Raw genomic sequence first — 25001 nt, 5'->3', positions numbered from 1 at the left:
CACACTGACACATTGTGCTGTCCACAGGTTGTACTGGGCTGGATTCAGTGCTTTAAGAGTTGGGTATGGAAGGCACTGTGGTGGAGGAGACTGTTTCATGGGGGACAGTGGCAATTTGTAGGTGTGGTGTCACGTCTACACCTCGGAGCTGTCTGAGCTGTTAGACACACTCGCAGGCCCATGGCTGTAGCCATTGTAGGCAGAAGATGACGAGCTGGCGTAAGGTGGGAACTGGTTCTTCTTTTCTCTCCTCTTGCGTCGCAGCAGCAGAATGACAACAGTGGCGATAAGGCAGACGAGAAGGATCAGACCTGCCAGGCCCACTAACATGGGCAAGGTGGAGGAGTCAACCACCTCTCTGCCAGAGCTCTCCAGCAGGGGGCGCTCTTGGAAATGCTCACGGCTGGGGGACCAAGGCTGCCTGACCACCATGCGGTCTGATCGATCCAGAGCGATGTGCTGGATGTTGGTGCCCCGGTTGTTTTCAACACCAATGTCCTGGGTCGCTTCTGGTCCAGAGGAGGCGGGGGCAGCACGGCGCTGGCGGCTTACCAGGTTGGAGGCGCGGGGCTGCATTTCAGGCTGCTCGACTGAGCTCAGGCCGTGATGCAGGTACTCCACACTGCGCTTGCCAATGTGACGGTTGGCATTTTCTCTGGAGCGAACAGAGTAGATGGTGTGGATAAACCATTCTCTACCAGCAGCCACCTGCAGAAAAAACATATGCTTTTTGAGCCTATTCATTCTGTGTGTGTGTGTGTGTGTGTGTGTGTGTGTGTGTGTGTGTCCCTCCCTCCTTACCTGGAAGAGTGGAGATGACGACAGTGTAAATCCATCTGACCCTGGTTGTTTGATCAGAGACAGAGCTCCAGCTGTGTCATAAGCAAGAGTGGCATCAAAAGCAACATCACCAAATGCAGATGCCTGAGTCTCTGGCTGGGCTTTGTCCTGCAGAACAACACATAAAAGCACAGAATGTAAGAAATAATGATTGAAGTGAATCCTCTTTTTTTTTATCCATTCCCCTAGAATTCTTACCAGGATCTTGAATCTGTAGAGCAGAGAGGGAGCGTCTGCCAGGCAGCCATACTCCTTGTTAGTGGGGTTATACTTGGGAACGTAGCCGTCTGCTCCAGTGCACAGGAAGACTTTCTCAATGGAGCAAGAGAAGGAGTCACCCAGATTCTGGACTGGGTCCACCATCACGCGACCGTATATAGTGGAGTCTGAATAACAGCAAAAATGAAAAGGAATTTAGAAATTCAATTCACTGATGGCCATTTACGGCTTTTAACTGCTTATAGAATATTGACTTTTGTCCATTAGGTGGCAGTGTTGTGTTACCTTCTGAAAAAGCAGCATCAGTGCCCTCGCCGAAGCCCATGGAGCCATCAGACAACCACAACTCCTTCTTGGACAACAGGAACATCTGCGTGTTGAGGCTGAACTCGGCTGCCACTGGATCACTCACCTGGGAATTGCAAGTCACCACAACTGCTCATTCAAAAATACCAAGGTATTTACATAATCAAAACCCTGATTCAGACACAAAATGCAGGATTTGTTAAGAGCTGATTGCACAGTGATGCTAACCTGCTGGAAGCGTATATCCATGTCAAAAGTGAGGGGCTCTCGTGGGTGGCAGACAGGTGGTATGCTGAACTCTCCATTGGGCGATGCAATACAAGGGATCAACTTCACTGTGTAGGTCCCAGAATAATCACGCACCTAGGAGTCACACAGGCACAATTCGTCTACACTGTACGCTGGTAATCATCTTAACAGGCACGATTTGATGGTACAATGACTCACAGCAAAGTCTGAGACGAAACTCCACTGCTGCATAGGCTGATTGTAAGTTGGCTCAGTCCTGACCAGGGACAGAGTGAATGTCAACCCAGAGTGGTCGGCACACATCACCATGGACGACATGCTAGTCCCTGAAAACCAACATAAACACAGACTTACACATCTTTAAAACCGCATTTTGTCTACCGACACTGGTGCCTTGGTTTGTATTTATAGAGTGACCTTCTTAGATTGTTGGTGACACTCGTTTTCTGACTGTAAAAACTGCAGGGTCATTTTGACATTTGCTTTAATGACCTCTGGCAGTTTTACACAGGAAGGACCCCTAATGTGGAACTCCAGAAATAGATGAAGAGAGGATGTGGGCCACATGGTAATCCAATAGGAGGTTCCTGTATAGAATGGCGCTACTGGGTGGGTTTAGAGGGTATGTATGTGCGTGTCTATGTATGTGTGTGTGTCTATACGTGCCACTCCCATACCTGCATGAGACATAACAAACTGTCCCCTGAAGCGAGCCTCCGTCTTAAAGTTGACGACCAGCCGACCCTCTTCGTTTATCCTCATACTGGTGGGATACATGGCTCCTACAATCACAAACATCACACTTTTACAACACTGCTTCTTTCTACTGAATTTATTTCTCTGTGAACACTGGCAGTACCTTGTAGCTCAGCCTCAGGTGGGCTGCCGATGCCATCTTGCCATAGAATAGCTGTGTCGTACACAAAGGTGAGTTTGAGCTCAGATTGCAGGTCAAAGTGTTGCCAGCCTCCCACAGCCACAGGAGAGTGGAAGACGTAGGACACAAAGAGAGGCACCCGCAAGGTGACATAGGACTGGACTAAGTTCAGCACCTACACAAGAAGGGGGGGGGGATACAGTCAGTCATTGTGATGGATGATGTAGGAACTATTTCTGTATGTGTGTAAGACCCTCACACGTGTGCTACCTGTCCATCAGTGCCTATGGATCCTGCACAGTCGTTCAGCAGCTCAGACATGTCATAGTAGCTGGTGAACTCCCACAGACAGGCCTCTAAGTTGAGGTTTCTGTAGAAGCGCAGAGAGTTAGAAGAGCGCATGACGTTGCTGTACTGGTAGGGTGAAGTCTCGCCAATGATCTCGGGGTTCTTCGTTGCGTCGGTGATGAAGCCGTGGCCGGTTTGAATCTCGTTGAAGTCGAGCAAGTTGGAGCAGCGGTGGTTGCCCACGCGCGTTCCGTCGGGGCTCAGGGTGAGCTCAAAGTTGGACAGAGGTCTTGTGGAGATCACTGGTAGCATGCCTGAGGACAGAGAAAACGTTTCATAGTCTCTCCCACACGCACCTCATATCTGTCAGTCTCTGTGAATATTAACCGTTTTGCTCTAAATAACAGACCCCTTTTATTGTAAACCTTAATGTCTTCCTGCTATCTGTGGTTTCGATTAGTTCATATCGCACAAGTCACCAGTAAATCTCAAAAGTCCTGACAATTTTTGCATCTCACCATCCATGTGTGGCATGTTGACAGTCAGTTTAATGAGGTTGGGGAAATCTGGGTCATCTGGGCCGGTGTAGCGGATCTTAGCAGAGAAAGGTTCAGCTCCCACAGTCCCAGCGACACGAGGCTGACACATACCTGCAGAGCATTCAATTCAATCCAGTGTGTAAGTAATTCCATATACCTCACACTTTTCCAATGTAAAGCCTGCGTCCAGTCTCCCCTCACTCACCTTCTTCTTTGCTGACCACAACAATGGGACTGGAGAGCTCCAGACCTGCGTCTCCATTTGCATTGAAAGCTCTCGCTGCACACTGAACTCTAGATCCAGCCTGGAAGTAGATGGAATCCAAGGTGATGGACTTGGTGTTGGTAAAGAAGGTGTTGGTGTCCACCTCCCTCATAGGGCTGGTCACTCCATCTGACCCGGTCGGGGCGCTGACCAGCCAGCGGTACTGAGTGAGAGTGTCGTTGATGTTCTCCGCCGAGCAGATTGAACCCGTTTTGTCAAAGTCATGGAATTTAGGGTTGCAGGCCTGCACAGGATGGCAAAACAGAGGGAATTTAACTCCTCTTCCCCCTTGGGTTGATTGTTATTTCTATAATATGACGAAATCTGAAGCTGCAGCGGACTCACCGTCACACACACAACAGGGTATCCATTTGGTGGATAGGGTTTGTCTTTGGTTTTGACAGTGTCGTCATACATGAGCAGGGAGACCACGTGAGGCACAGCAGGGAAGGTAACATCGGCCACACTGTCCATCTCCTCGATGTACACAATGGCCTTGTTCATCTACAGAGAAGAGGCAGGGAGAAGTTATTCAGGCGTCCACTTTTAACTCATCATTTGTTTACTTATTGATACGTTCATTCAATCATTCATTTACAGTAAATGCGCAGATCAATTAAGTCAGAAGTAACCTATTTCTGTCTTGTGAGAGGTTCATTGCTCTATGCAGAGTGTATGGGTAGAATGCCACAGTTCTGTTTATAGGACTGTCTACTGTTTGGCTCTGCAGGGACATTCCTCCCAGCATCCCATTCCAGAGGGAAAAGCTTTTTATAAGACACCGTGATTCAGGCGTGCTGACAGCAATGGCAGCTGCTGCCTGGCTATTTAAACACGGGCTGACATGACAGGGCGCATGCTCACGTGTGTAGCTATGCAACATTGTACGTGTGTGATCATTGCCGTGTAGGAAAAAAGGGATTTTCTGATGGTGTATCTTTGTCTCCACCTCTGCCTCACCTGTAGTTCAGCCACCATGTACTCATCAGGCTTCATGTGTACAGTGAAGGCTTCTCTCATTTCCCTCTGACCATCATACAGGATCTCGATTTCCACAAAATGTTCTGTATCACCCTCCTTGAACTCCACATCTTAGAAACAGACACAGTGAAAAGAACAATAAACACCTTCAACTGCAACATCTGTGCTCCTATTTGTGAAATGAATGTGTATCATAGCTAAGCCAACAGGTCCTCACCCTCTGACAAAGGGTTGTAGTCCTCTCCTGAGGTTGCGGAGCCGTCTTTGGTGTGAATTCTCACCACTGACACCTTTGAGGTGTCTCCAACACGCAAGATGGGAATCTTCACAAGTGCCACATCCCCTTTGACTTGAGGCTCACGCACGCTGTACTTGATCTCAGAAAAACGGATGATAGACTCTGCAGACAGAAAGCAAATAGGAGTCAGTAGAATGCAATCAACAGCTCTAAAATCATTTCTTTAGCCAGCAAAGCACGTACTGTCTTTCTCATCTGAGACTGTCACCAGCGCTTCCTTCTGCTCTCCAATAGAGGCTCCATAAGCCGACTTGCTCTTTGGATTTCCCAGGACCAGCCGAAACTCCTCATCGTCTTCGTGGACGGAGTCATCCACTAGGCTTACCACACATGGCTTCTCTGTCTCGCCTGGGTGAAACGGCAAACGTACAGAGATAAGAGGGTGCAATGATCACGGATAAGAATATGATTGGGATAACAGGAAAAAATGAATAAAATCCTGGTAAGGTGAGGAGGTCTCACCTGGCAGGAAGGTGATTATGGATGCATCAGTGTTGGGCCTCTCGTTGTAATCCATCATCACCTGAGCAGATCCTTGTCGTGTGTAACAGCGCACTGTGGAGCTGATACTAATATCTCCACTACGGTACACTGTGGCCTTCACTTCCTTATCAGACTCATCCACCTTGTAGCTGCCTTCTTTAAACTGAACCTTTGGCACTGCGAAGACCAACAAAGTGTAGGTTTAACATCTTCAATATCATAACATCTTTATTATTCATGACCTTGTGGTCTTTGTCACTCACAGTCCGTGAAAGTATCATTGATGGTGATGATGGTCTTGCTAGGTTCGCCAAGCACAGCGTTCATAGGCATCCGTAACACGAGGTCAAAGATCTCAAGCCCCTCCAGCTCTGGCTGACCCAGGTCATCCAGGATGGTCACTCTGAATGTCTGCATGGTCACTCCAGGGGCAAAGTCCAGGTTACGGCTAATGCCCACATAATCCAGTCCAGCTATCAGACAGAAAGAGACGTGTCCCAGTCAGCAGTTGGCATTATTATGCAAAATCATGACTGAGCGCTGTTATTTCTGCTGTTGCTCTCACCTTCTGCAGAGACGGGATCACTCTTTCTGGAGCGGACAGTGACAGTAGCCGTCTTGGACAGGTCAGTCCCTGTTCTCCAGACTTTCACTTCCACGTAACCTGAGCTCTCATCCACTACATAGTCAGGCTCTCCAAAGTACAGTGAGGGTTCTGTGGGATTTGGGGCGAGTGGAAAAAAAACAATGGGATTAGGACATAGAACAGATAGGCAGTTTTCTCAGATTTCTAAATGGGAAAAATTCCTGGTGGATACTGTAGTCTTTATTTAAGGGGGGTTGTTGAGGGCGGTGTGACATAAGCAAGCTCCTTATGTTTGGCTCAGCACAGGAAGTGAGCTGTCATGCCTCATATTCTGTCCTCGTTCAACCTTCCACACCCATCAACCTACCACACTCATCCAACGCCAGACAGCTCTGTCTGAACCTAGTGCCAAAGGTTTGAGGATACACCTGAAGAATAAGGTGTGCGCTTGTGTGTCCACACAGAATGATGCATGGCAGTGAAGGGATGTTCCCAGTTTCTGATGACAGAGGGGCTGATTAGCAGTATGCAGAAAGAGGGGAGGCACAGACAGAGAGACAACCCTCCACTTTGCAAAGGTAGAGGTCAAGAATTCAGACTCCTGGAACACATTATCAGTTCATCTCTCCTCACTTCCGTATAAAGCCGGTGCTCATCACACTCTGTCCCTCCAGTGCTCTTACAGATCCACTGATAAAACTGTAGATTTAGGCCTTAGTGTTTGAAAAGAGCAACCCTTGCAGAGCAATAGAGGGAACTCCTAACCTTGACTTTTCATATGGATATCATCCTGATGTATTATTATTATTTATCCAGGTTAATCAGGGATCTTAAAGTTGATCAAACAATTAATACTATTCTTAGTAATTGATCTTAAGTGAGAAGCCTGTGAGGAGTTACTCTTCGACTCAAGATATTCTATAAATTTGGTCCCTTTGTGTTTTGTTTATTTAGTAGTTGACTGATGCTGGATAAGTGATGCTGAGAGGAGGGTTTCTGGCACACCTTCAATGCCTTTCAGCCATCAAGGCAGCTAACCAAGGGGCTGAGTGACAGGGGCTGTATTGGGATATGTGTGCCAACATGGAAACCTTAAAGATCAGTGTGAGGCAGATCCAGACAAATAACAACAGATACTTGATGCTGGCAAGAGTCCAAACCACAGGTTTACTCAGCCAGGAAGACAACCCCCCGCCCCAATACACACACACACACACACACACACACACACACACACACACACACACACACACACACATACAAGCATTCAACCAAATTTATGGTGGGGTGTTACTCCAGGACCCACCAAGAAGTGGAGCCACAATAGAAGTTTACATTGGAGCGTCCAATCTCTTGTCTCGTCACATGTCTGGGAATTTACTCTGATTATTTAAACATAAAGTTCAATTGCACTCTGTTTCCAAATCGCAAGGGAGGGATTCTCTCCCATTAGAACAAGCGATTCCGGGAAATCACACTCGGTGAATAGTTGGAGAGGCACAGGGGAGTGTGAGCTCTGGCAAAAGAAACCGTTGAAAAGCATGAGACAGCTGCTATTTGTCAAACGTGTAGAAGACACGGCCAAATCAAATCATTTTGATTCATGGTTTGAAGCAACTACATTCTTCCAAGAGCTCAAAACAGGACTTCTAAGGTATCTTCCTCACAAATAGGCAAGGTTATCCTGAATGCCATCAAACTGAGGGCCAGGGTGAAAACATGTCAGTCATTTGAAATCCCAGCACAATAGTCCCCCTCTCTCCACCACCTGCCTTTAGGTCCCCACAGACAAAGGGATGTCCTCCGCTTCCCCTGTGTGCCACAGAATGCCGACGAGCAGCAGAGGGGTCACACAGGGAGCACCATGTGTTTAAACTCCCTTTATCTGCTAAGCTATAGTGTAGCATAACATCCACTGAGGGTACAATTCCCCTTCTCAACACCTGTATGTCTGTGTGTCTCATTTCAGAGAGACAGACTGAGTGTGGTTGATAAACTGTGTCAGACTGGTTGGAAAGGTAATCGCACCTGGGAATACTGCAAATCCCTCAAGGCAAACACAGCATCCAAGGCTTTTTGGTTATGCATCCGTTTGTGCACTTATGATGGATTACTGATGCACGGATACCAAAACGGCACAGCAGAGTAGGACAGGGCATCAAAGGGGCACTAAGCAGGAGGATCAACCACACCTGCCTGAGCTCAAACTCATCAAAAAGACCAATGGATGAAGATGTAGATGTTAAAATTTTCTTTTGATTATTGTGTGCACACAGCTCTGAAGATGAATACTTGAGTCACTATCATATAACAGATGATGTGGAGATGTTAATAAGATTTCTCCACTGTCATTTTTATTTTATTTGTGTTCATTAAAAAGTAAAGCAAATAGTCACTTCAAGTGCTAAATTGATTTCATGTTATTAATGTTAATCTAGAGTCTCAATGACTCAGTGAAGATATTCAAACCATCTATATATTCAATCCATCACTAACTGTCACTAAGCATTCTGATGACATTAAAAGCCCAAAGAATAACCCTGTTAACAGTACCAGTGATGAATCATTATTGCATTGGTTTCATCGGTTCACTGCTGTAAACATCCACTCCACTCCACTCCACTCCACTCACCATCATCACTGTCGGCCAAGATGGTGACCTTGGCTGTTGGGAAGTTGACGCCAATCTGTCCTCCCATAGGCATGCTGAGGCTAACATTAAAGCTCTCTTCCTCCTCATACAGAGAATCATCGATGATGATGATGCGGCAGAGTTTCTCCCTCTCATCCTTGTCGAAGCGCAGCACGCTGGTATGGTCCTCTGGTCGTGTTATGTAATCAGAGTAAGACAGCACAGTGCTGGGTATCGTGCCAGAGGCAGAGGCTGAAGAATGATGGGAAAGGAAAGAAAATGAAGATGAGGTGATGAAAAATCACTGATCAATAAATAAATGCCCATTTAACTAAGGTGCTGCCATTTCTTTCAGGTTTACCTTGCTGAGTGTAACAGACAACCATGAGTTCCTGGCTAGCATCTCCTGAGCGGTGGACAGGTACTAGCAACTCTCCAACATCCTCCTGAATCCTGTACTCTGCCTGGGGAATGAAGACGGTTGACTCTGTTTGGGAAGAGAATCAAAGATGAGTAACAATGAAAGCCCTCATCGATTACCGTATATGTCTGATGTCATGGTTTCAAGCTGAAATTTCAGATTCCTACCATCTCCTGGGTCAACAATCTCCACTGTTGCCGTGTCAGGAAACTCAAGTACAGCCATGACTGGATCTGATAGTTGGATTTCAAAGGTCTCTGAGGTCTCAAACTCCTGGTCTGTGAAGATCTTCACCCTCCAGGTTGCTGTGGTTTGGCCAGGGTTGAACTGGACCTGCTTCTGGGATTTACCCCGGAAGTCTTTGTCTTTTTCCGCCGTGCCATCCTTGGTTGCAATACCTGAGGGGAAGTGAGGGGATGGTGAGATGTAACGCAGAAACAATCAGGCAGCTACCACAAAGTGATTGGCGAAACAAAGCTGTGGCCAAGCCGCCCACCGTAATCCAGCTCCTGAAAAATGTATAATATCTGAACACAATGTGAATTTAAATTAAATTGTTTTGGCAACATTGGGAAGTCTTAAAAGACCAAAAGCCTGTTGTTTAGCCTCGTGTTGCCTCTGTGGTCCTGCTTTAACGGTCAAAATCCCAAAATGGAACTGAATAATAATAATTTACCAACAGATTGCTTTGGCTAAAACTCCTTTAAAACAAGAATCCACACTGTTGTTACTTAATGAGTTTGTCATTGATTCCTCCTAAAACAGAATTCATTGTTGCAGCATGTCCTGTTACACACCGAAGTAGATGCACTATTTGGGACACAATTATATTGCAAGTGCTGAATTTCCTTTCCTTTACCTCCAAGGTTAGACTGAGGGCATCCTGCAGCCTACAAGACACCTGGAAAGATTTTCAATAGGAGCTATATTGATGTTTTATAGCATGGCTGGCCTTTGAAATGGCGATATTACAATGCAATACAGTTTAAGGGTCAAAGGGCAGTAAATCTTGCTTAAATGTCAAGTCAAAATGGGTATGTTGTTTAGTACCATCATCATTCATATTGTATATTGCAAATTTATCAGCGGCATATATAAGAAATGCTGTACAGATGGGGAGACGCTGCCTGTAAAGGTTTCAAAAAATAGAAACAGAACCAGATAAAATATGCATAAATCCATTTCAAAGTCAAAATGTCAAATGAACTCCTAAGTTTACATGTAATGACAGACGCTAAGCAAAGGGCCTGTCGACACTCACTGACAAAGGAAGTTTCCCCCAGATAGCCTCTGCGCTTCAGCGTCACCTCCAGGAACTTCGCATCTTCGTCCACTAAGTAGTACTCCTTCTCCAATGAGATCCAGGCCCAGTTGAGTCTGAATGGCTGGGGCCTCAGTTTGTTTCCACCTAAAAAGAAAAGACGCAAAAGCTTAATGCACCAGCACTTACTTTAAAGAGAGCCATCTGCTGCACAGCGAAATAAGGAAACAATCTGTTAGGAGCCACTGATGTATCAAAACAGGTATCTGGTTGAAAGGTATCACGGGGGCATTTTAAATTTGGAAAGGCAACTTGATAACTTAATACCGGGGATTCCCTAAACCTCCATGTCACCGGGCCCCATTTGTTGCCTTGACTCTTATTTCTTCTTATTCTCACCCACTCCTTTCACACTCACACGACACAGACAGAGATATACAGTCCACAGACAACTTTTGAAAAATCCCTCCTTACTTTCAGTTCTTTAATGAGCTCTTTTATTAATGAGCCCCCGTTTGTCTTTCGCTCCTGAGATGGTCAAAGTAAAACAGAGGATTTTGTACGTAGAGTGATCAGCAACGCTCCTTCATACTCCATTAATGACCTCAAATGGTGATAGAACAGAGTAGCTCCCGGTTTAGCCTGATAAAAAACATTTGACCTAAATTTGACCTACGAATAATCTATTCTTTATGACACCTGAACAATCCATGACTTGCTGTTTCCACAGCTTAAAACCCTTTTCCACGGTCCAAATAACACTCCTAACTTTATTGAATTATCAAAAGGGGGTCACCTTTCACTAACCTACAACCATAGGCCCAATCCTGTCCTTAATCCATCCTCTCTCATGAGTTATATAATCCCTCAAACGAAAGCTGTCAGGTCTGTTTTGGTCAGCGACTTGTTATTGGCTGCTTTGGAGATATTTAAGCTCAGAGGTTCTGCTGCATAATCTGAATATTTTTTTAAACAACTGCAGTGAAATGTCTTGTCTTACCCTGTGACCTGCGACTTTTCATGTGAGCGGGGAAACCTCAGTGAATTCTTTGGATTAGCAAGGTTATAGAGGGCTGGTTCTTCTTAGTTTTGCCCGACTGGTCACACTGATAGGGGCCCTGTTGACCTAACCCGGCTAAAGATGCTTAGAAGGGTAAGGGAACCTCAGCGAGCCAATCTTTTGAAGAAATACTTAGCAGGTTGATATAGCAGTCAGTGGATTCTGTTGCTGTTTGGCATAATTAAATGATGTGGGAGACAAGAGGCGGCCTGGACATCTTTCCTGCCAAGGATGCATGAAAACGCAAACTTTGCATAGAGGACAATGAAAAGGGGCTTCTGTCTAACCACACAATAAACCAGCATTGAGCTCAGTTTTGCCTCAGTGATGAAGAAAAAGGCTGCTGGCTTTCTGCTATGTGACTGAGGAGAATGAAAACACTGGGGGTTGAGTGTGGGTATCCAGGATGGGAAGGAGCAACTTCCCAAAACCCACATGTCGACTCTGAGTCACAACAGGGCCAAACATGACAAGATCCAAAAGCATGATCAGATGGAACTGATATCAACAAGTGGATTTTCTGGGACACTGACAGTGCTGGATCATATCTGTACCAGTCCACACATTCATTCCCATAAGAAGATGAATGAATTGTATTTAACAAATTAAAATACCATATAATACAGGGTAAACACATTATACAGTATGTATTAATGGGTCTAAAACGTGTTCATTTCAGTATGATCCTCATGATGTTTAGTACAGAAACAAATTCTAAAAACTTAACAAACTGAATAACACAAGAATACACGCACACACGCACACGCACACGCACACGCACGCGCACACGCACACGCACACACACCTTGTACAGCTGCAGTTTAAACAGAACCCAGTGGGCACAGCCACACTTGAACCTGCGTCTTGCTCAGGTTTGTGACAGTCATGGCTAAAAATACAAGAAACTCCTATGATGTTTGTTTTTTGCTTGCCTAAAATCTCTCATGGGTGGATAATCGCGGAAAAATGGGCTGTAAAAGAATCTCAGAATTTCAGACTGATGACCTTTTTGCTAAATCCATACTACAAATGCATCCAGGAGAAAATATGTGTTATTATTATATTAACATTATTGTTCATGCAGTAAAAAGCTTGATGTATAATACAAACGCAGTCTCAGACAGGTTTCAATTATCATACAGTTTCTGTGCTGGTGAAAGTGTGTATTGGCAGCTGGCCCTGTTTGGAGCTAATAGGAGGAGAACCTTAGTCAGTGGCTGTCATCTAGGATTATCAAATGAACACGGCAAACACAAAAAGCTGCCTCTGTTTTGGCATCCGGCAATCTGCCAGCTTTTGCTTTCTGCATTGCTACAAGCAGCAAAACACAGAAAACAAAATGTGGACAGAACAGAGCTCTAAGTATTTCACAGACTGCTGATTTACAAAGTACACATTAGGAGCAACCTGTAGAGAAAATATAATTAAAACTATCGATTCTGATAACTGAATAAGACTTTTCTCTGTTAGTTTTCGAGGTACAGGTTGAGTGATCCTATGGTGAGATATTCAGCACCTGACTTGAGGAATGGTTCAAACAGAAATGGACAGCAGTGAGTGATTGCAAAAGGAGCTGATGAAATGTATTCCCTTTCCATGTCTTCTGCAGCGCTACCTGATATATACGTGTGAAAAGGAGACGCAGCTGTAAAACGACATGTGTAAAATGACATAAGGGAATCTGCACGTCACGAGTAGCTTCCAATTATGTGGCAGTACTGTTCTAAATCTGACTTTGCTCACTCATTACAATTAAGCAACACAGCTCCTTTTTTCTGTATGTGTACCCACACCAAACTGCAGCCAACAGGAGTGAAGAGGCGTTATTATAATGTGAAGATATGTGAAGATATGTTTAACTAAGAGACATCTGATATATCCTGTGTGTTTCTAACACTATGTGGGCAACAGGTGCTGTTCCTTTGCTGCCTCAGCATCGCAGGAGGAGGCTACTTTTATCCAGATTCAGAGCTACTGTCATTGTTTTTTCAAGACCCGTGTCTCCCTCTGTCTTTGTCTCTCTCTGTCTTGTCTGTCCGTCTCTATTCCTTCCCGCCACACTCTGAGATTATGCGAGCAGAGTGACAGCTGTACTCCACCTTCCTCCTCCCCCTCTGTTCCCCTTCGTCCCTGTGTCGGCTTTGTTCGCGGAGAGGATGAACAACTGAGAGGGACAGCAGGCCACAGTCTGGGTGGGCCAGATCTACCACCACAGCACGCCTCGCTGCCTTCCCTGACATTGTTCACACCGGTGCTTTTGTTTGCACTGCTCAGATATTGAGGTTGGAGTTGGCACAAATGTGATCAAATCCTAAGAGAAATCAGGATGTCCGAAATATCACGAGGACAACATTTAAGCATGCCGAAGAGCTTTTAGACCACTGACTGAAACACAACATGGCTGTTAAAATGACTGTATGGCTTTAGACATGATCCATGTTATAATATATTACATTTTTTTACGACACATCTTTAAGTAGCTGCCGAGTTCAGCTCACATTTCCACTTGCTTTTAAAGTGACAATCATCATAATTTCTGCTGAAACGATTTATGGGCATTGCATGTTTTTGAATATTGCTGTTAGTAGTCTCTTAACAAATTAACCATGGCATGACTGATACTAAAGGACATGGCACACACTCTATATTAAAGAAGTATGACTAATGTTTTCATGTTTTTCAGGCCTGAGTGAGATGAGCTGGGATGCTTTCCAAACCTTCCTTAACTGCTGCCTCGGCTATGGAGAGATGTGGGCGCCTAAATACAGAATTGTCCTGAAAATAAGATACGCATACGCAATTGTACAATGTTGTGAATGTAGGTTATGACTTGTTTATACATACAGTGACTCTTACATTTAAAATATCCAATATCCCAAGTCAGCAAAACAATCTTCAAAACATATACAGTACATTAATTCTCCCCTGAGAACTCTGACAGCACATTCTTCATCAGCTCATATTTACGCACCATACATAGATGCAGGGGGGATAGTGGGTCAGGCAGGAGATATGATTGGAAAAGGAGGTCGTTATGAGGCTTTGACGTTTATCAGCATGATGCAAAGAGGAGCAACCTGCTAAGAATATCCTCATCAAGTGACAGGCATGAGGACCGCCATTATTACATTTCCTCATCCTCATCCATCATTCTGTTGATATAAATAAGTCAGTATCTGAATATGAGGATGTACTTTTAAACGTGGCTTATTAAATAACTGAGATGTCAAAGGTTGACAGACGTATACGGTAATTAAGACTCTTTTCACTATTAGCGATTTGTATAAACACTTAGCGAGGAAAGGAAGAGATTTTCACATGGCACAAGCTTAACTTAGCTTCCTCTGTGCCTTCCAAGAAATTTGTGTCAGGAATGCTGGATGAAAATGTATTAATAACTGGGATCATACCCTCCATGCAGAGGCAGCATGTGCTGTGAGGCTACATGTTACAGTGCTCACTGCTTCAGCACAGTGCAATGAGCTCTGCAGGATGTCACAAATCATTATTTGACAGGACCTGAGACCCAAAAACTTCTTTGACCCTCACTTGCCACTTGGAGAAATCTAATAACATAACAAATGTGTTTAAGGGAATCTTCAGCAGTCATCACACCATAGCCTACAGGATGATTGTGAGGGTACAAAGGACATATACGTATACATATACATCATTGTGTAGCACTGCTTGAAAGCGTGAATGAGTATGGAGGAAAGAAGAAAAGAAAAGGACAAGTAGAGCAGTGAGAGTAACTTAATGACAGCTAGGCTAGGAGCAGAAACATCTTTGCCACGTGAGAACAGATAAGAATAACCACTGTAGCCATACATCATAACTCTACACCCACCCAGCCCTCCAACACCATAAATCAAATCCTAAGCAAAGGAAGTAGGACAAAAAGAGTGTGAGAAGAAGATGATAGCTTAGTTTAGTGAAAGGGATAGAAAGACACATGAAAAGAATAAAAGGGGAAAGAAATAGAGAAGAGGTGAAAAGATGAACTTGCCATCGCAGGGAAAAAAAGGAAAAGCCTGAAGGAGGCTTGGAGAAGGGGAGGGTGGGGTGAGCTGGAGTAGATCAGGGGGCCTCAGCCTCTGCTAGTCACAGGGGGCCGAGGCACTGGCACCATAAGCCAGTAAATCTCCTGGTGACTGTTGACATGGGTGACATGTAAGATCCGAAAACACAGTTAGGGAAGAAGGGGTGTAACATGGCTGTGCGACACTCAGTCAGCTCACAGCCCTACTGTACACGATGGGATTGTACTGTGATTTCACATAGTGGGGTTCATATAGAAATATGTGGCAGTGCTATTCTCCTGTCTCATATGCACATGATCAGAAGTAGAAAATAGGATGAAATAGATGTACAAAACTACTGCTAAGTAAAGCATCAAAGTGAATGAGTGTAAAGACTATCCATTCTGCACATTCTCATATATTCTAGCTCCTTTCCCTTCATTTTTCCTTTGTCCATGAGCTTGGTATCGCTGCAGCCTCTGGGGAAGTGACTTTCCAGCCATGCTGCACCAGTAGAAGTCTGTGGGTTATCGGGCTATCTGAGATTGGTTTGGATTTCTCTGGAGCTGGGAGTGGGGTGACAGAGGGCTTTGAAAGGGGATCCCCCTGGAGCCTTCCCTCTCACGTAGACACCTGTCTACCAGGGATACCACTTTACTTCCAGGCCCTGCTCTGTCTGTGGCTGTGGAGTCTGGAGTCTCCAAGGAAGTGCATTCCTCTCCCAGCTCGTAATGATCACATAACACTAAACCCACCAGGGTCCATGATCCCTGGAATAGAATATTATTGCATTTGGAGATGAAGAGAGACCAATTCAATTTCATCAGAATACAGAGGCACTGTTCTCTCTCATCAGTACAGTTAATCAGTACACTTGATTACGACTGCAGTGAAATCTTAGACAGCCTTACACTTAATATTGCAGAGATAGTGAGTGTTTTATGGGGACAGGGACTGCACACTCCAAGTTCTGAAGATCTTGCATACACTCATTGCTCTAGTCCTTTATCTCAAACAACTAAGACTAAAAACCAAGAGAAACCCACAGGCGTCTCAACAAGTCTGTAAGCAAAGTCAGAGTTTGCACTCATAGCCTGTGGCACACTGTGCCTATGCCTGATGGACAAGGATACATCTAAACACTTGTAACAACTTGTATATATTGCCTCAGCATCCTCCTCTTTGAATGGCTGTAGGGAGTTTCTGACCTGGTCACATGTGGAGAAGGGATTTATTGCTTTTCCAATAGAAATTCCCAGCAGATTGCGAGTGACCTAAGCTGAACTACAGTTTGTGTTTGAGGTCAAAAGCAAATGATGACCTGCCAGTAAAGGTTTGTTCTCATAACTACTAGGACAACATTTACTGAGTATTCACCCGCTACTCACTCTGATAAAGCAGAGAACAGAGAGAAAACAACTTATAAATATACCTACACTTTACTATTCATGTAATCGATAATATCCCTGTTCAGTCGGTAATCGTTGTTTCTCATGACCTCCTTGTGTCGCCCTCAGGTATAAGCGTAAAAATGTAAGGTAAAACTGTAGGTATAAGCATTTTTATAAATTCTGAAATGCTGCGAAAACTCTCACATCAGTCTAACTTAGCAGGAGGTTCACATCAGCAAATACTCTCTTCGTACTCAATGCTGTTTGTGGCAAGACGTAAAAATGTAGCTCACAGACTGGTGACTCGCCTGTCTGTCTCGGTGTCCTGAATAGACCATCTACACTGACTTTCCCTAAGGATTTGGAATTTAAGCGCTGACCAGCAGGTCCACACTGACACTCCTGGCGTCAAACTTAATGTCCACTTCTGACCTCACACTAAACACACTTGTTACAACAGCCAGACTTCAGCTGTGGCTGGAAGGCCACACACAGCATGTCTGGTCAACTCAAGTTGACTTGACACATATTATGTCTCAGACTTTATGGGCCAGCAACAGTGAAATAAATAACTTTAAACCCAAACATACCGGAAAAAAGGAATAGGCTTATAAATCAGTGACAGAAGGCCTCTTTTCTGATGGGATATGGCCATTACAAAGAATTTGATAGAAAATAGGCAAGACAGCAATTGGGACTGCAGTAATTCTAAAGAAAGATGCCTAAAACAAAGTCTAAGACGAAGAAGATATTTGAGTGCATAAGATACTGCAGTTGAACAAAGTTCTTCATGTCTGCAGGGCTGAAAGAGTGCTATCACTGTTAAGCAGCAAACAATATCACTACATTACTACAAATGAAAACTACAGAATTACTACAGAATGACGTAAAACTATGGTGCTTGGTTTTCAGTACATACACAGAAAAAAAAAGCTATTTCCACTGGAAACCTTTCAATGGATAATCTTTAGCGCAAATCTGCCTTGACCCAGAGTTTAACTTCTCAAAGGAAAGCTCAACTACTTAGATTTATTAGCCGATTGGCTGACCATCAGAGTGCTCTCTACCTGCGTGTCCCTACATGTCCAGAATAATGCCACCTTCCCCTGCAGTCATTGTCTCAACACTCTAGTGATTCCCCGCTCGGCTCATCTTACTTTTATCTGTTGATCTTTTTCAGGATGTGCATGTGTAGGCTAAGTGTGTGCGTGACATAAGCTTTGTGATGGCCCTGTGTGACAAATTCATAATATATGCTGTTAATTATGTATATGTTGCATGCACCCCTGGACCTGGTTCAGCTCATTTGGCTGCAGGCTTAAACAATAATAGTAGGTCCACCAACAGAAAAGTGCAGATTGAGGCCAACTTTCATTCCCTCCTATATTTCCAACCAGCATTGTAGAGAAAAGATGATTAACATCAGTCAGATTAAAAAAGTACATATATTTATGACATATTGAAATTTGACGATAGAGACGATACACCGGATTAGAAGACCTACAGTATGTAGGTGCTTGAAGATCCAATGAGGCACTCATGTTATACATGTGACATATGGATTTTAATGACATTAAGAAAGTTGTGCTTGTGTGACAGTAAATATGATATAAATACAAAGGTACTGAAATCCAAATCCTATGTGCTCCCTCACCCAAGAGAGTCAAGATGCGTAACATAATCTCTGAACCTGACTCTCCAAACACTGATATAGTATTCTTACAACCGTAACACTCTGACTAACACTGTGATAGACAACCAGAGCCAAACCCAACCATAATTTTTGTGATACTAATTAAAAAGAAAGCATAAACTAATGTTATCACATATGTTGTTACACAATTGGCATCACATGACAGAAGGGGACAAGCAAAAGCTCTGAAATGTGCCCTGAAGAAAAACGACCCTATTGTTCATTAACAAGAAAGTTTAGAGCATCTGGTATTCCCACTTCTTTCACTTTTACAAACCTATAGTCAGTGTGGCTTAAGTGTGGCCTTTGACCTCAGTCCTCTAAACATACTATCCCTTCCAGTGGGGTGACAAGAGATAGGGCAGCTCTGTTCTGGGTGTCAGTCATGGCCAAATGCCTTAAGTCTTTGTGATGCAAACACTTAGGAGACTGACAGAGGGCAGGATGTTTCAAATTGAAGAAGCCATTTAAAGACAGATAAAGTCCAGTGGCCCAAAGGAAAACCTTTGAGCCACTGATTCCACAGTAACGGACCGTCTTTGGTGTCAAAGCGCACAAGTATGAAACATTGAAGGATTCTTACCGCTGTCTTCAACTGTGAAGGAGAAGATGTCACTTGTGGCGTTGCTCCCATCCAGCAACACATAACAGATCTTCATATCATCAATTTCAGCTGATGGTTAAACACATACAGACAGAGAGAATGTTAGGAGAATACACACCATAGATTAATATCTAATGAATTTAACTTGATTTAATGGTGTGACATCTGCTTACCTTGTGTGAAGGTTTTGATGCTGTCATTTCCCAAGGCAGTGTTCATGATGAAGCCATGCAGAGGAGCTTCAGACACGCTGTACCTCAACACCTTCCGGGGACTGTCACGGTCTTCAGATTTAAGGGACTTGCTCGTGATCACAAAGCCCACGTGGCCTGTATTGAGCACCTTAAGTGCAGCAGCAGCCTTATTCACCACAATCTGAGGTACGCCATTATCCACCGTGTTGACGTGAATGGTCATCATCTGGGGCTTGCGCGTCTCGTACACAGTGTCAGGGAAGACGTAAAAATCAGTATGTGTGCCATCTGTGACGGTAAAGGAGAAGCTGTCCTCATTGGTCTCAGTTCCATCATGCTTGTAGGTAATAAGGTTCTCATTCAAGTCTTGCTTGGTGAAGCTTGTGATTGTCTGGGTATTGTTGAAAAGCAGCTGTCCATGCACTGGCACCTGGGTCACTATGAAGCGCAGCAGATTGTCTGGTGTGTCCCGATCTTCAGCTGTCAATTCGAAAGGTGTGATGAGCTTGCTTTCGCCCTCTTCCACTACCAGTTTGTGTATTGTCAAGACAGGTTTCTTATTATCTACATCAGTGATGGACACTCTGAAGGTACGGAAGACGGGATTGTAACCATCCGTAACCTCAAACTCGAAGCTGTCCATTTTCATCTCATCATCAGAGGTGTGAATATAGTAGATCTTGTTGCCTGCAAGCTGCAGCTGTGTGAAGGTTGAAATGGGAACGCCCGGGTAGTCTGTACACTCTAGATGCCCCCTGCTAGGGGCTCTTGTGATACTAAAGCTGAGGTATTCATCCGGACTGTTGATGTCAGTCGTGCTGAGGAGGTCAGTCGTGAGAGTTACCTTCCCTCCTTCTTTGAGTGTAACACCTTTGTTAATAACATCTGGAAAGACCATGTCAATACTTCCAATGCTGATGTAGAAGTAACGGTCAATAAGAGGATTGATACCATCTGTGACATCAAACTTCAGCAGGTCACGGATTCCCTCTTGACCTGTATGTACATACTGAATGAGCTGTTTGTCAATTTCATCCTGTGTGAAGTTCATTCCAACGGTGATATTACCGATGACATCGCCAAACTTGGTAATTCGCTGGAGGTAGCCCTGGCCTGGGCCGTACCGCACAACATATGCTAGCTCTTTATCTTCAGAGTCAAGGTCAGTGGCCTTCAAAACCTTATTACTGATGACTTTTGTTTCTCCAATCTCAACTTCGAGACCGTCGTTTATCGCCATTCTTGGTGTCTCATCATCAACAGGGATGACCATGATGAGAACAGTTTTTTCCACTTTGTGTTTCCCATCCGAAAGCCTTATTTCAAAGCTGTCCTCTTTGGTCTCTGAGTCATCATGCTCATAAACAATGTTGGATGCCTCCTTGATCTGTTCCAGGTTGAAGATGTCCACAGTAATGGTTCCAGTGCTGAGTTGCTGAACTATTGTGCCATGTTTGGGGTTTTTTATTATCTCAAAGTACAGCTCATCCGCTGGGATATCAGCATCAGCTCCATTGAGGATTGGTGTGTCAATAACCAGACTCATGCCCTCCATGACCACAAACTCACGGATAAAAATCTCAGGCTTCTCATCATTTGCTGGAATGATGACTACTGGGAAGAAATGCCGCTCTGAGAAGTTGACACCATCTGAGCAGCGGAAGGTGAAGCGGTCCTCCACAGGTTCTACTCCTTTGTGGATGCTTTGAACATAGTGGATGTGACCGAGGGCAATGTCTTTAATGTTAAAGGCAGTGATAGCTGTCCCTGCTCTTGATTTCTCAGAGCCTGCAGCTGGGGCAATATTTTCCACATAGCCAGAAGATGGCTGGACAATGATTGTACACAGGATATCATCATTGTCAGTATCAATATCCTCAGCTTGAATGTGATCCAGAGTAATGACATTCTTTTCCCCCTCCACTACAACAAACTGCTCCCCAACACTGACAATAGGTGGGATACTATCAACAGGAAGAATGGTGACATAAACTCTTACACCTTGGACCTTGTTGCCCCCGATAGCCCACTCCTCTGACATATCAGATAAAGTCAGATTGAAAGAATCATGTTCTTTGACCGGACCAATTTCCCCAGATGTGTGAGCATATACTACCACTCCGTTAATGATGTCTGCCTGGGTGAACCTCTCAGCAGGCACACCATTGACAAGGATTTCACCCAGCCTGGGCGGTTCTTCCACTATAAAAGTGAGCATGAGGTCATCTGTGTCTTCATCTTGGCCTTGAATGACATTGCTTGTAATCTCTGTTGCCCCATTTTCCAGTACATCAATAGAGGCGCCAAGCAGACCAGCTGGGAGCATAATGGTCGGAGTCTCATCATCAACCGGCTCAACGGTGATTTTAATGGTGATAGGCACCTCATGGAAACCATCACTGACGTCCAGCCTGATGATATCACTGACTGATTCTTCTCCACCGTGGATGTAAGTTAGGCGACCATTAGCTAAGTCCTCAAGCACAAATGTCTCACCATTTGACATGTCAATCCCCAAATACTGCAGCCACCCATACAGAGGAATCTGGGTCACGGTAAAAACAATATTTTCATCATCTGTATCCGTGTCTGTGGCATGAAGATCTTTCCTGGCTATGATATATGTACTTCTTTCATGAAGAGTGAATCCTGTGTTGAAGATCGCTGGGGGTTTGTTGTCAACTGGCTGTAAGAAAATGGTGAATAGTCCATCTGCTGTGTTACCAGCAGTGTCTTCCACAATGAATGTAAACTGAGCGACTTTTGGAGTGATGCCAAGCTCCTGGTCTGGAGGCTTGTAAGCTACTTTGTGGTGATTGACCTGCGCCTGTGTGAACTCAGTAATTACAGTGTCAGGATTGTCAGTCAGTACTATTTCACCCAGGGGGGCCGGGTTGTTCTCATCTGTGTCTATTGGGGGCTTTGTTATAGTGTACTTCAGGTCCCTGTCATCTGAATCTAGATCAGTATAACACAAAAACTTCTTCTTGAAGTGTGTCAACTCATACTCTTGGACTGTCATGTGAAGGGTGGTGGCAGGATAAAGCTCAGGGGCAAGATCATCCACAGGCTGGATTTTAATGGTGAACATATGTTCACCTGATTGATTGGGAGGGTCGTTGTCATCTTGGACCCTAAATACAAAGTGATCAATTACAGTGGTGGTGCTATGGGGGCCAATATGACGATAGAACAGCTTTCCATCAAGAATGTCTTGTTGAAACCATTCAGTCACCACCTGCTCAAACATCTCATCTGTCTCGCTGAACTTCCAGAGAGAGGGGTTAGAGGGAGGCTCCACTTGCCGTAGTAGTAGCTCCCCCACGGTGGAGTAGGGGGCCTCCAGGATAAACTTAATGGTGGAGTCTTCTGAATCAATATCCGTGGCACTCAGGATGAAGGGAGAGAGCTGCATGACTTCATTCTTAAACAGTACCAGGCCAGTGTTAGCATTAATAATAGGGGGCTCATCGTCAGTGGGAGCAATAGTGATAGGGAACAAAAACTCCACTTCATTACTGCCATCAGTCATTCTGAAAATAATGTTGTCACTATATGTGTCACTCCCATCGTGCTGGTACACAACGATACCGGCCTCTAAGTCAGCGGGTGTAAAGAATTTCTGACGAGAGCCAAGCACAGTCAGTTCTCCATGTTTTAAGCCATCAATAACAGTTATTCTCACGTCTTCCAAGTTATCCTCATCACTAATCTCTAAATTCTGAGAGCTTGAGAGAGCTCGGGACTGCCCCTCAAACAAAAGCTGCCCTGTATTTTTGGTTGCTACGGGAGCCAAGGTATTCATAGGCTTCACCACAATCATAAAAGCAAAAGTATCAGACACGGCCCCATCAGTGTCTACAATTTCAAACTCTAGTTGGAATATTCTCTCTACTTCTGAGTCATCTGATGGTGGCTTGTAGGCTATTTTAAGATCTTTAATGTCTCTCTGATAGAAGGAAGTGATGGGCAGATTCTGATCATCTGTGCTGATGATATAGCCGTGCTGACTATCCAGGGGCGAAGTTATGTTGAAGATTAAATCATCTGGGTTAGATTCAACATCTTCAGCTGCGAGCATATCACTTGTAATAGCAGTCATCACAAACTGATCAACCTCCATCATCATCATGGAAACAAAGCTGGGTTTTGGAGAAGTATTCTCTGCACCCCCTTTGATCCTAATCATCATTTGGAAATGCTCTTGCATTATGGTGTTGCCTTCATTGTCTTGCAGCTCTACCATCATTGGAACATAGTCCCTGTTAGGTGACTTGGTTGTAGCAGTGTGCTTGTACTGAATGCCTTGTTTCACAAATTCATCACAGTCAATCATTTGGCCATTGCTGGGGTTATTCAAAAGAGTGCCATACCTGGGAAGACCTCCTGCGCCGACCAGAGTGGTGATCTTACACTGTGTGACACCATCTTCGTAGGAAAACTCCAGACCCTTTCTGTCAATAGGGTTGCTGTCACCGTTGATCTTTTCGACATTAAGAGGCATATTCCTGGTAAGGATCTCAAGCTGTTGAAATACCACCTCCACTTCCAACATGAAAGGGACAATAATTGTGTCTGTGTGGGAGTCATAACGAAGCTGCAACTTTACACGATCCTTGTTGGGACTCCGAGATCCAAAATGGGTGTATTTCACTTCATCTGCTCCAAACGCACAGGGGAACTTTTTAGGGGTCAGCATTCCAGGTTTCTGGGCCAGTGGGTCATTGTCCAGAACTGTGATGTGACAGCGGTCACCTGGCTGCACTTCTGTTACCAGGTCGTTTATAGGGTCCAGATACACAGACCTCCCAAGAGGTACCCTGATTCCATTATTAGCAATGATGATGTCGTCTTCATTAGGTCCAGATCTATGGTGATAGAGGTTAGCTGGGTCAGAAGGTTCTGCATCTACTGAGGCAAAACAAAAGCCAATCACAAATGTAGCAAACAGGCATTTCAAAACAGCCAGTGTTTTACAAAGTTGGGAACTTTGCAGACAACCAGCCATGTCCACTGCTAGCTGTCCTGCAGTTTGTATCAGATCTCAGCAGGTATATACAGATTCCTCTCCCAAGTGGGAAAATATATATAGGAAAAAAGAAAAACAGCAGTGATAGTGTGGGCCTTGGACTATCTTCTGTGTTCTCCCTCAGCTTCTGTGTTGCCACACAGAGACACAAGTCTAGTGAATGCTGCAGAGCTGAGCAGGTAATAATGAAACAGTAGATAGTGACAGGGGCAGGCTCCTCCTTCTGTCAGCACAGGGAGGGAGCCAACCCTGCCCCCATGGCTAATTTAAGAAAGACCATTGGACAGTCTGTAAAAGTTCTCCCCCAACCAACACTCATCCTGCTCTCCCATAAAAAGTGGGGGATAACACCCAGTGCAGAAACTACTCTCCTCTGATGTACCAGAATCTTTCTTGTTGCTTACATTTTCATGAATTGTGGTTATCAGTATCAAGTTTTACAATTAGCCATAGATGCTTCAAATTACAGATGTTTTAAATGTTTAATATGCTTTATTTCTAATGTTCAACAACGTATTCATGAATAATCCTAATAAACTATGAAAAGTGATCATTCCTTGATCATTTTAATGTTATTATTTTTTTAGAAACCATAATACACTGAACAATCTAATCAGTCAGGAATTGTGTACTTTAATGTCATTATTTATGGAGAACATAATTCAATCACATTCATACTTTCAGTTATGACGCTGGAAGTCATTTATCCAGTGATTTAAAAGTCACTTTGAAGTCAGCTATATGTTCTGATGTATCATCACTGACC

General features: G+C 44.3%; 1 protein-coding gene across 1 annotated transcript; it reads right to left on the bottom strand.

The window, feature by feature from the left end:
- Positions 1–135: 135 nt before the first annotated feature.
- On the bottom strand, positions 136–24214 carry frem3 (Fras1 related extracellular matrix 3). The gene is made up of 24 exons (XM_076148029.1): positions 19186–24214; positions 18992–19081; positions 10246–10392; positions 9152–9382; positions 8925–9050; positions 8564–8815; positions 5911–6060; positions 5609–5818; positions 5325–5522; positions 5046–5210; positions 4782–4964; positions 4544–4674; positions 3929–4087; positions 3524–3827; positions 3298–3429; positions 2762–3093; positions 2474–2666; positions 2292–2396; positions 1813–1940; positions 1594–1728; positions 1345–1471; positions 1039–1226; positions 802–948; positions 136–708 (listed from the first exon to the last, which is right to left on the bottom strand). Exons 1-24 carry the CDS (start codon positions 24212–24214, stop codon positions 136–138), a joined length of 9435 nt encoding a protein of 3144 aa, XP_076004144.1.
- Between the last annotated feature and the right edge of the window lie 787 nt (positions 24215–25001).

Source organism: Genypterus blacodes, unplaced genomic scaffold (assembly GCF_046128005.1).
Source record: "Genypterus blacodes isolate CSIRO-AG114 ecotype Tasmania unplaced genomic scaffold, CSIRO-AGI_Gbla_v1 ptg000039l_1, whole genome shotgun sequence".
Lineage (NCBI taxonomy): Eukaryota > Metazoa > Chordata > Actinopteri > Ophidiiformes > Ophidiidae > Genypterus > Genypterus blacodes.
Note: the sequence above shows the minus strand (reverse complement) of the source record. Positions and strands in the feature narration are given on the sequence as shown.

Bases quoted from the DNA above. Each gene is read 5' to 3' on its own strand.
- frem3 (XM_076148029.1), bottom strand. From the start codon at position 24,214: ATGGCTGGTTGTCTGCAAAGTTCCCAACTTTGTAAAACACTGGCTGTT. The intron at 1,941-2,291 runs GTATGGGAGTGG...GTTGGTTTTCAG, and splicing joins GTTTGTTATGTCTCATGCAG to GGACTAGCATGTCGTCCATG. The intron at 1,472-1,593 runs GTTAGCATCACT...TGCAATTCCCAG, and splicing joins TGGATATACGCTTCCAGCAG to GTGAGTGATCCAGTGGCAGC.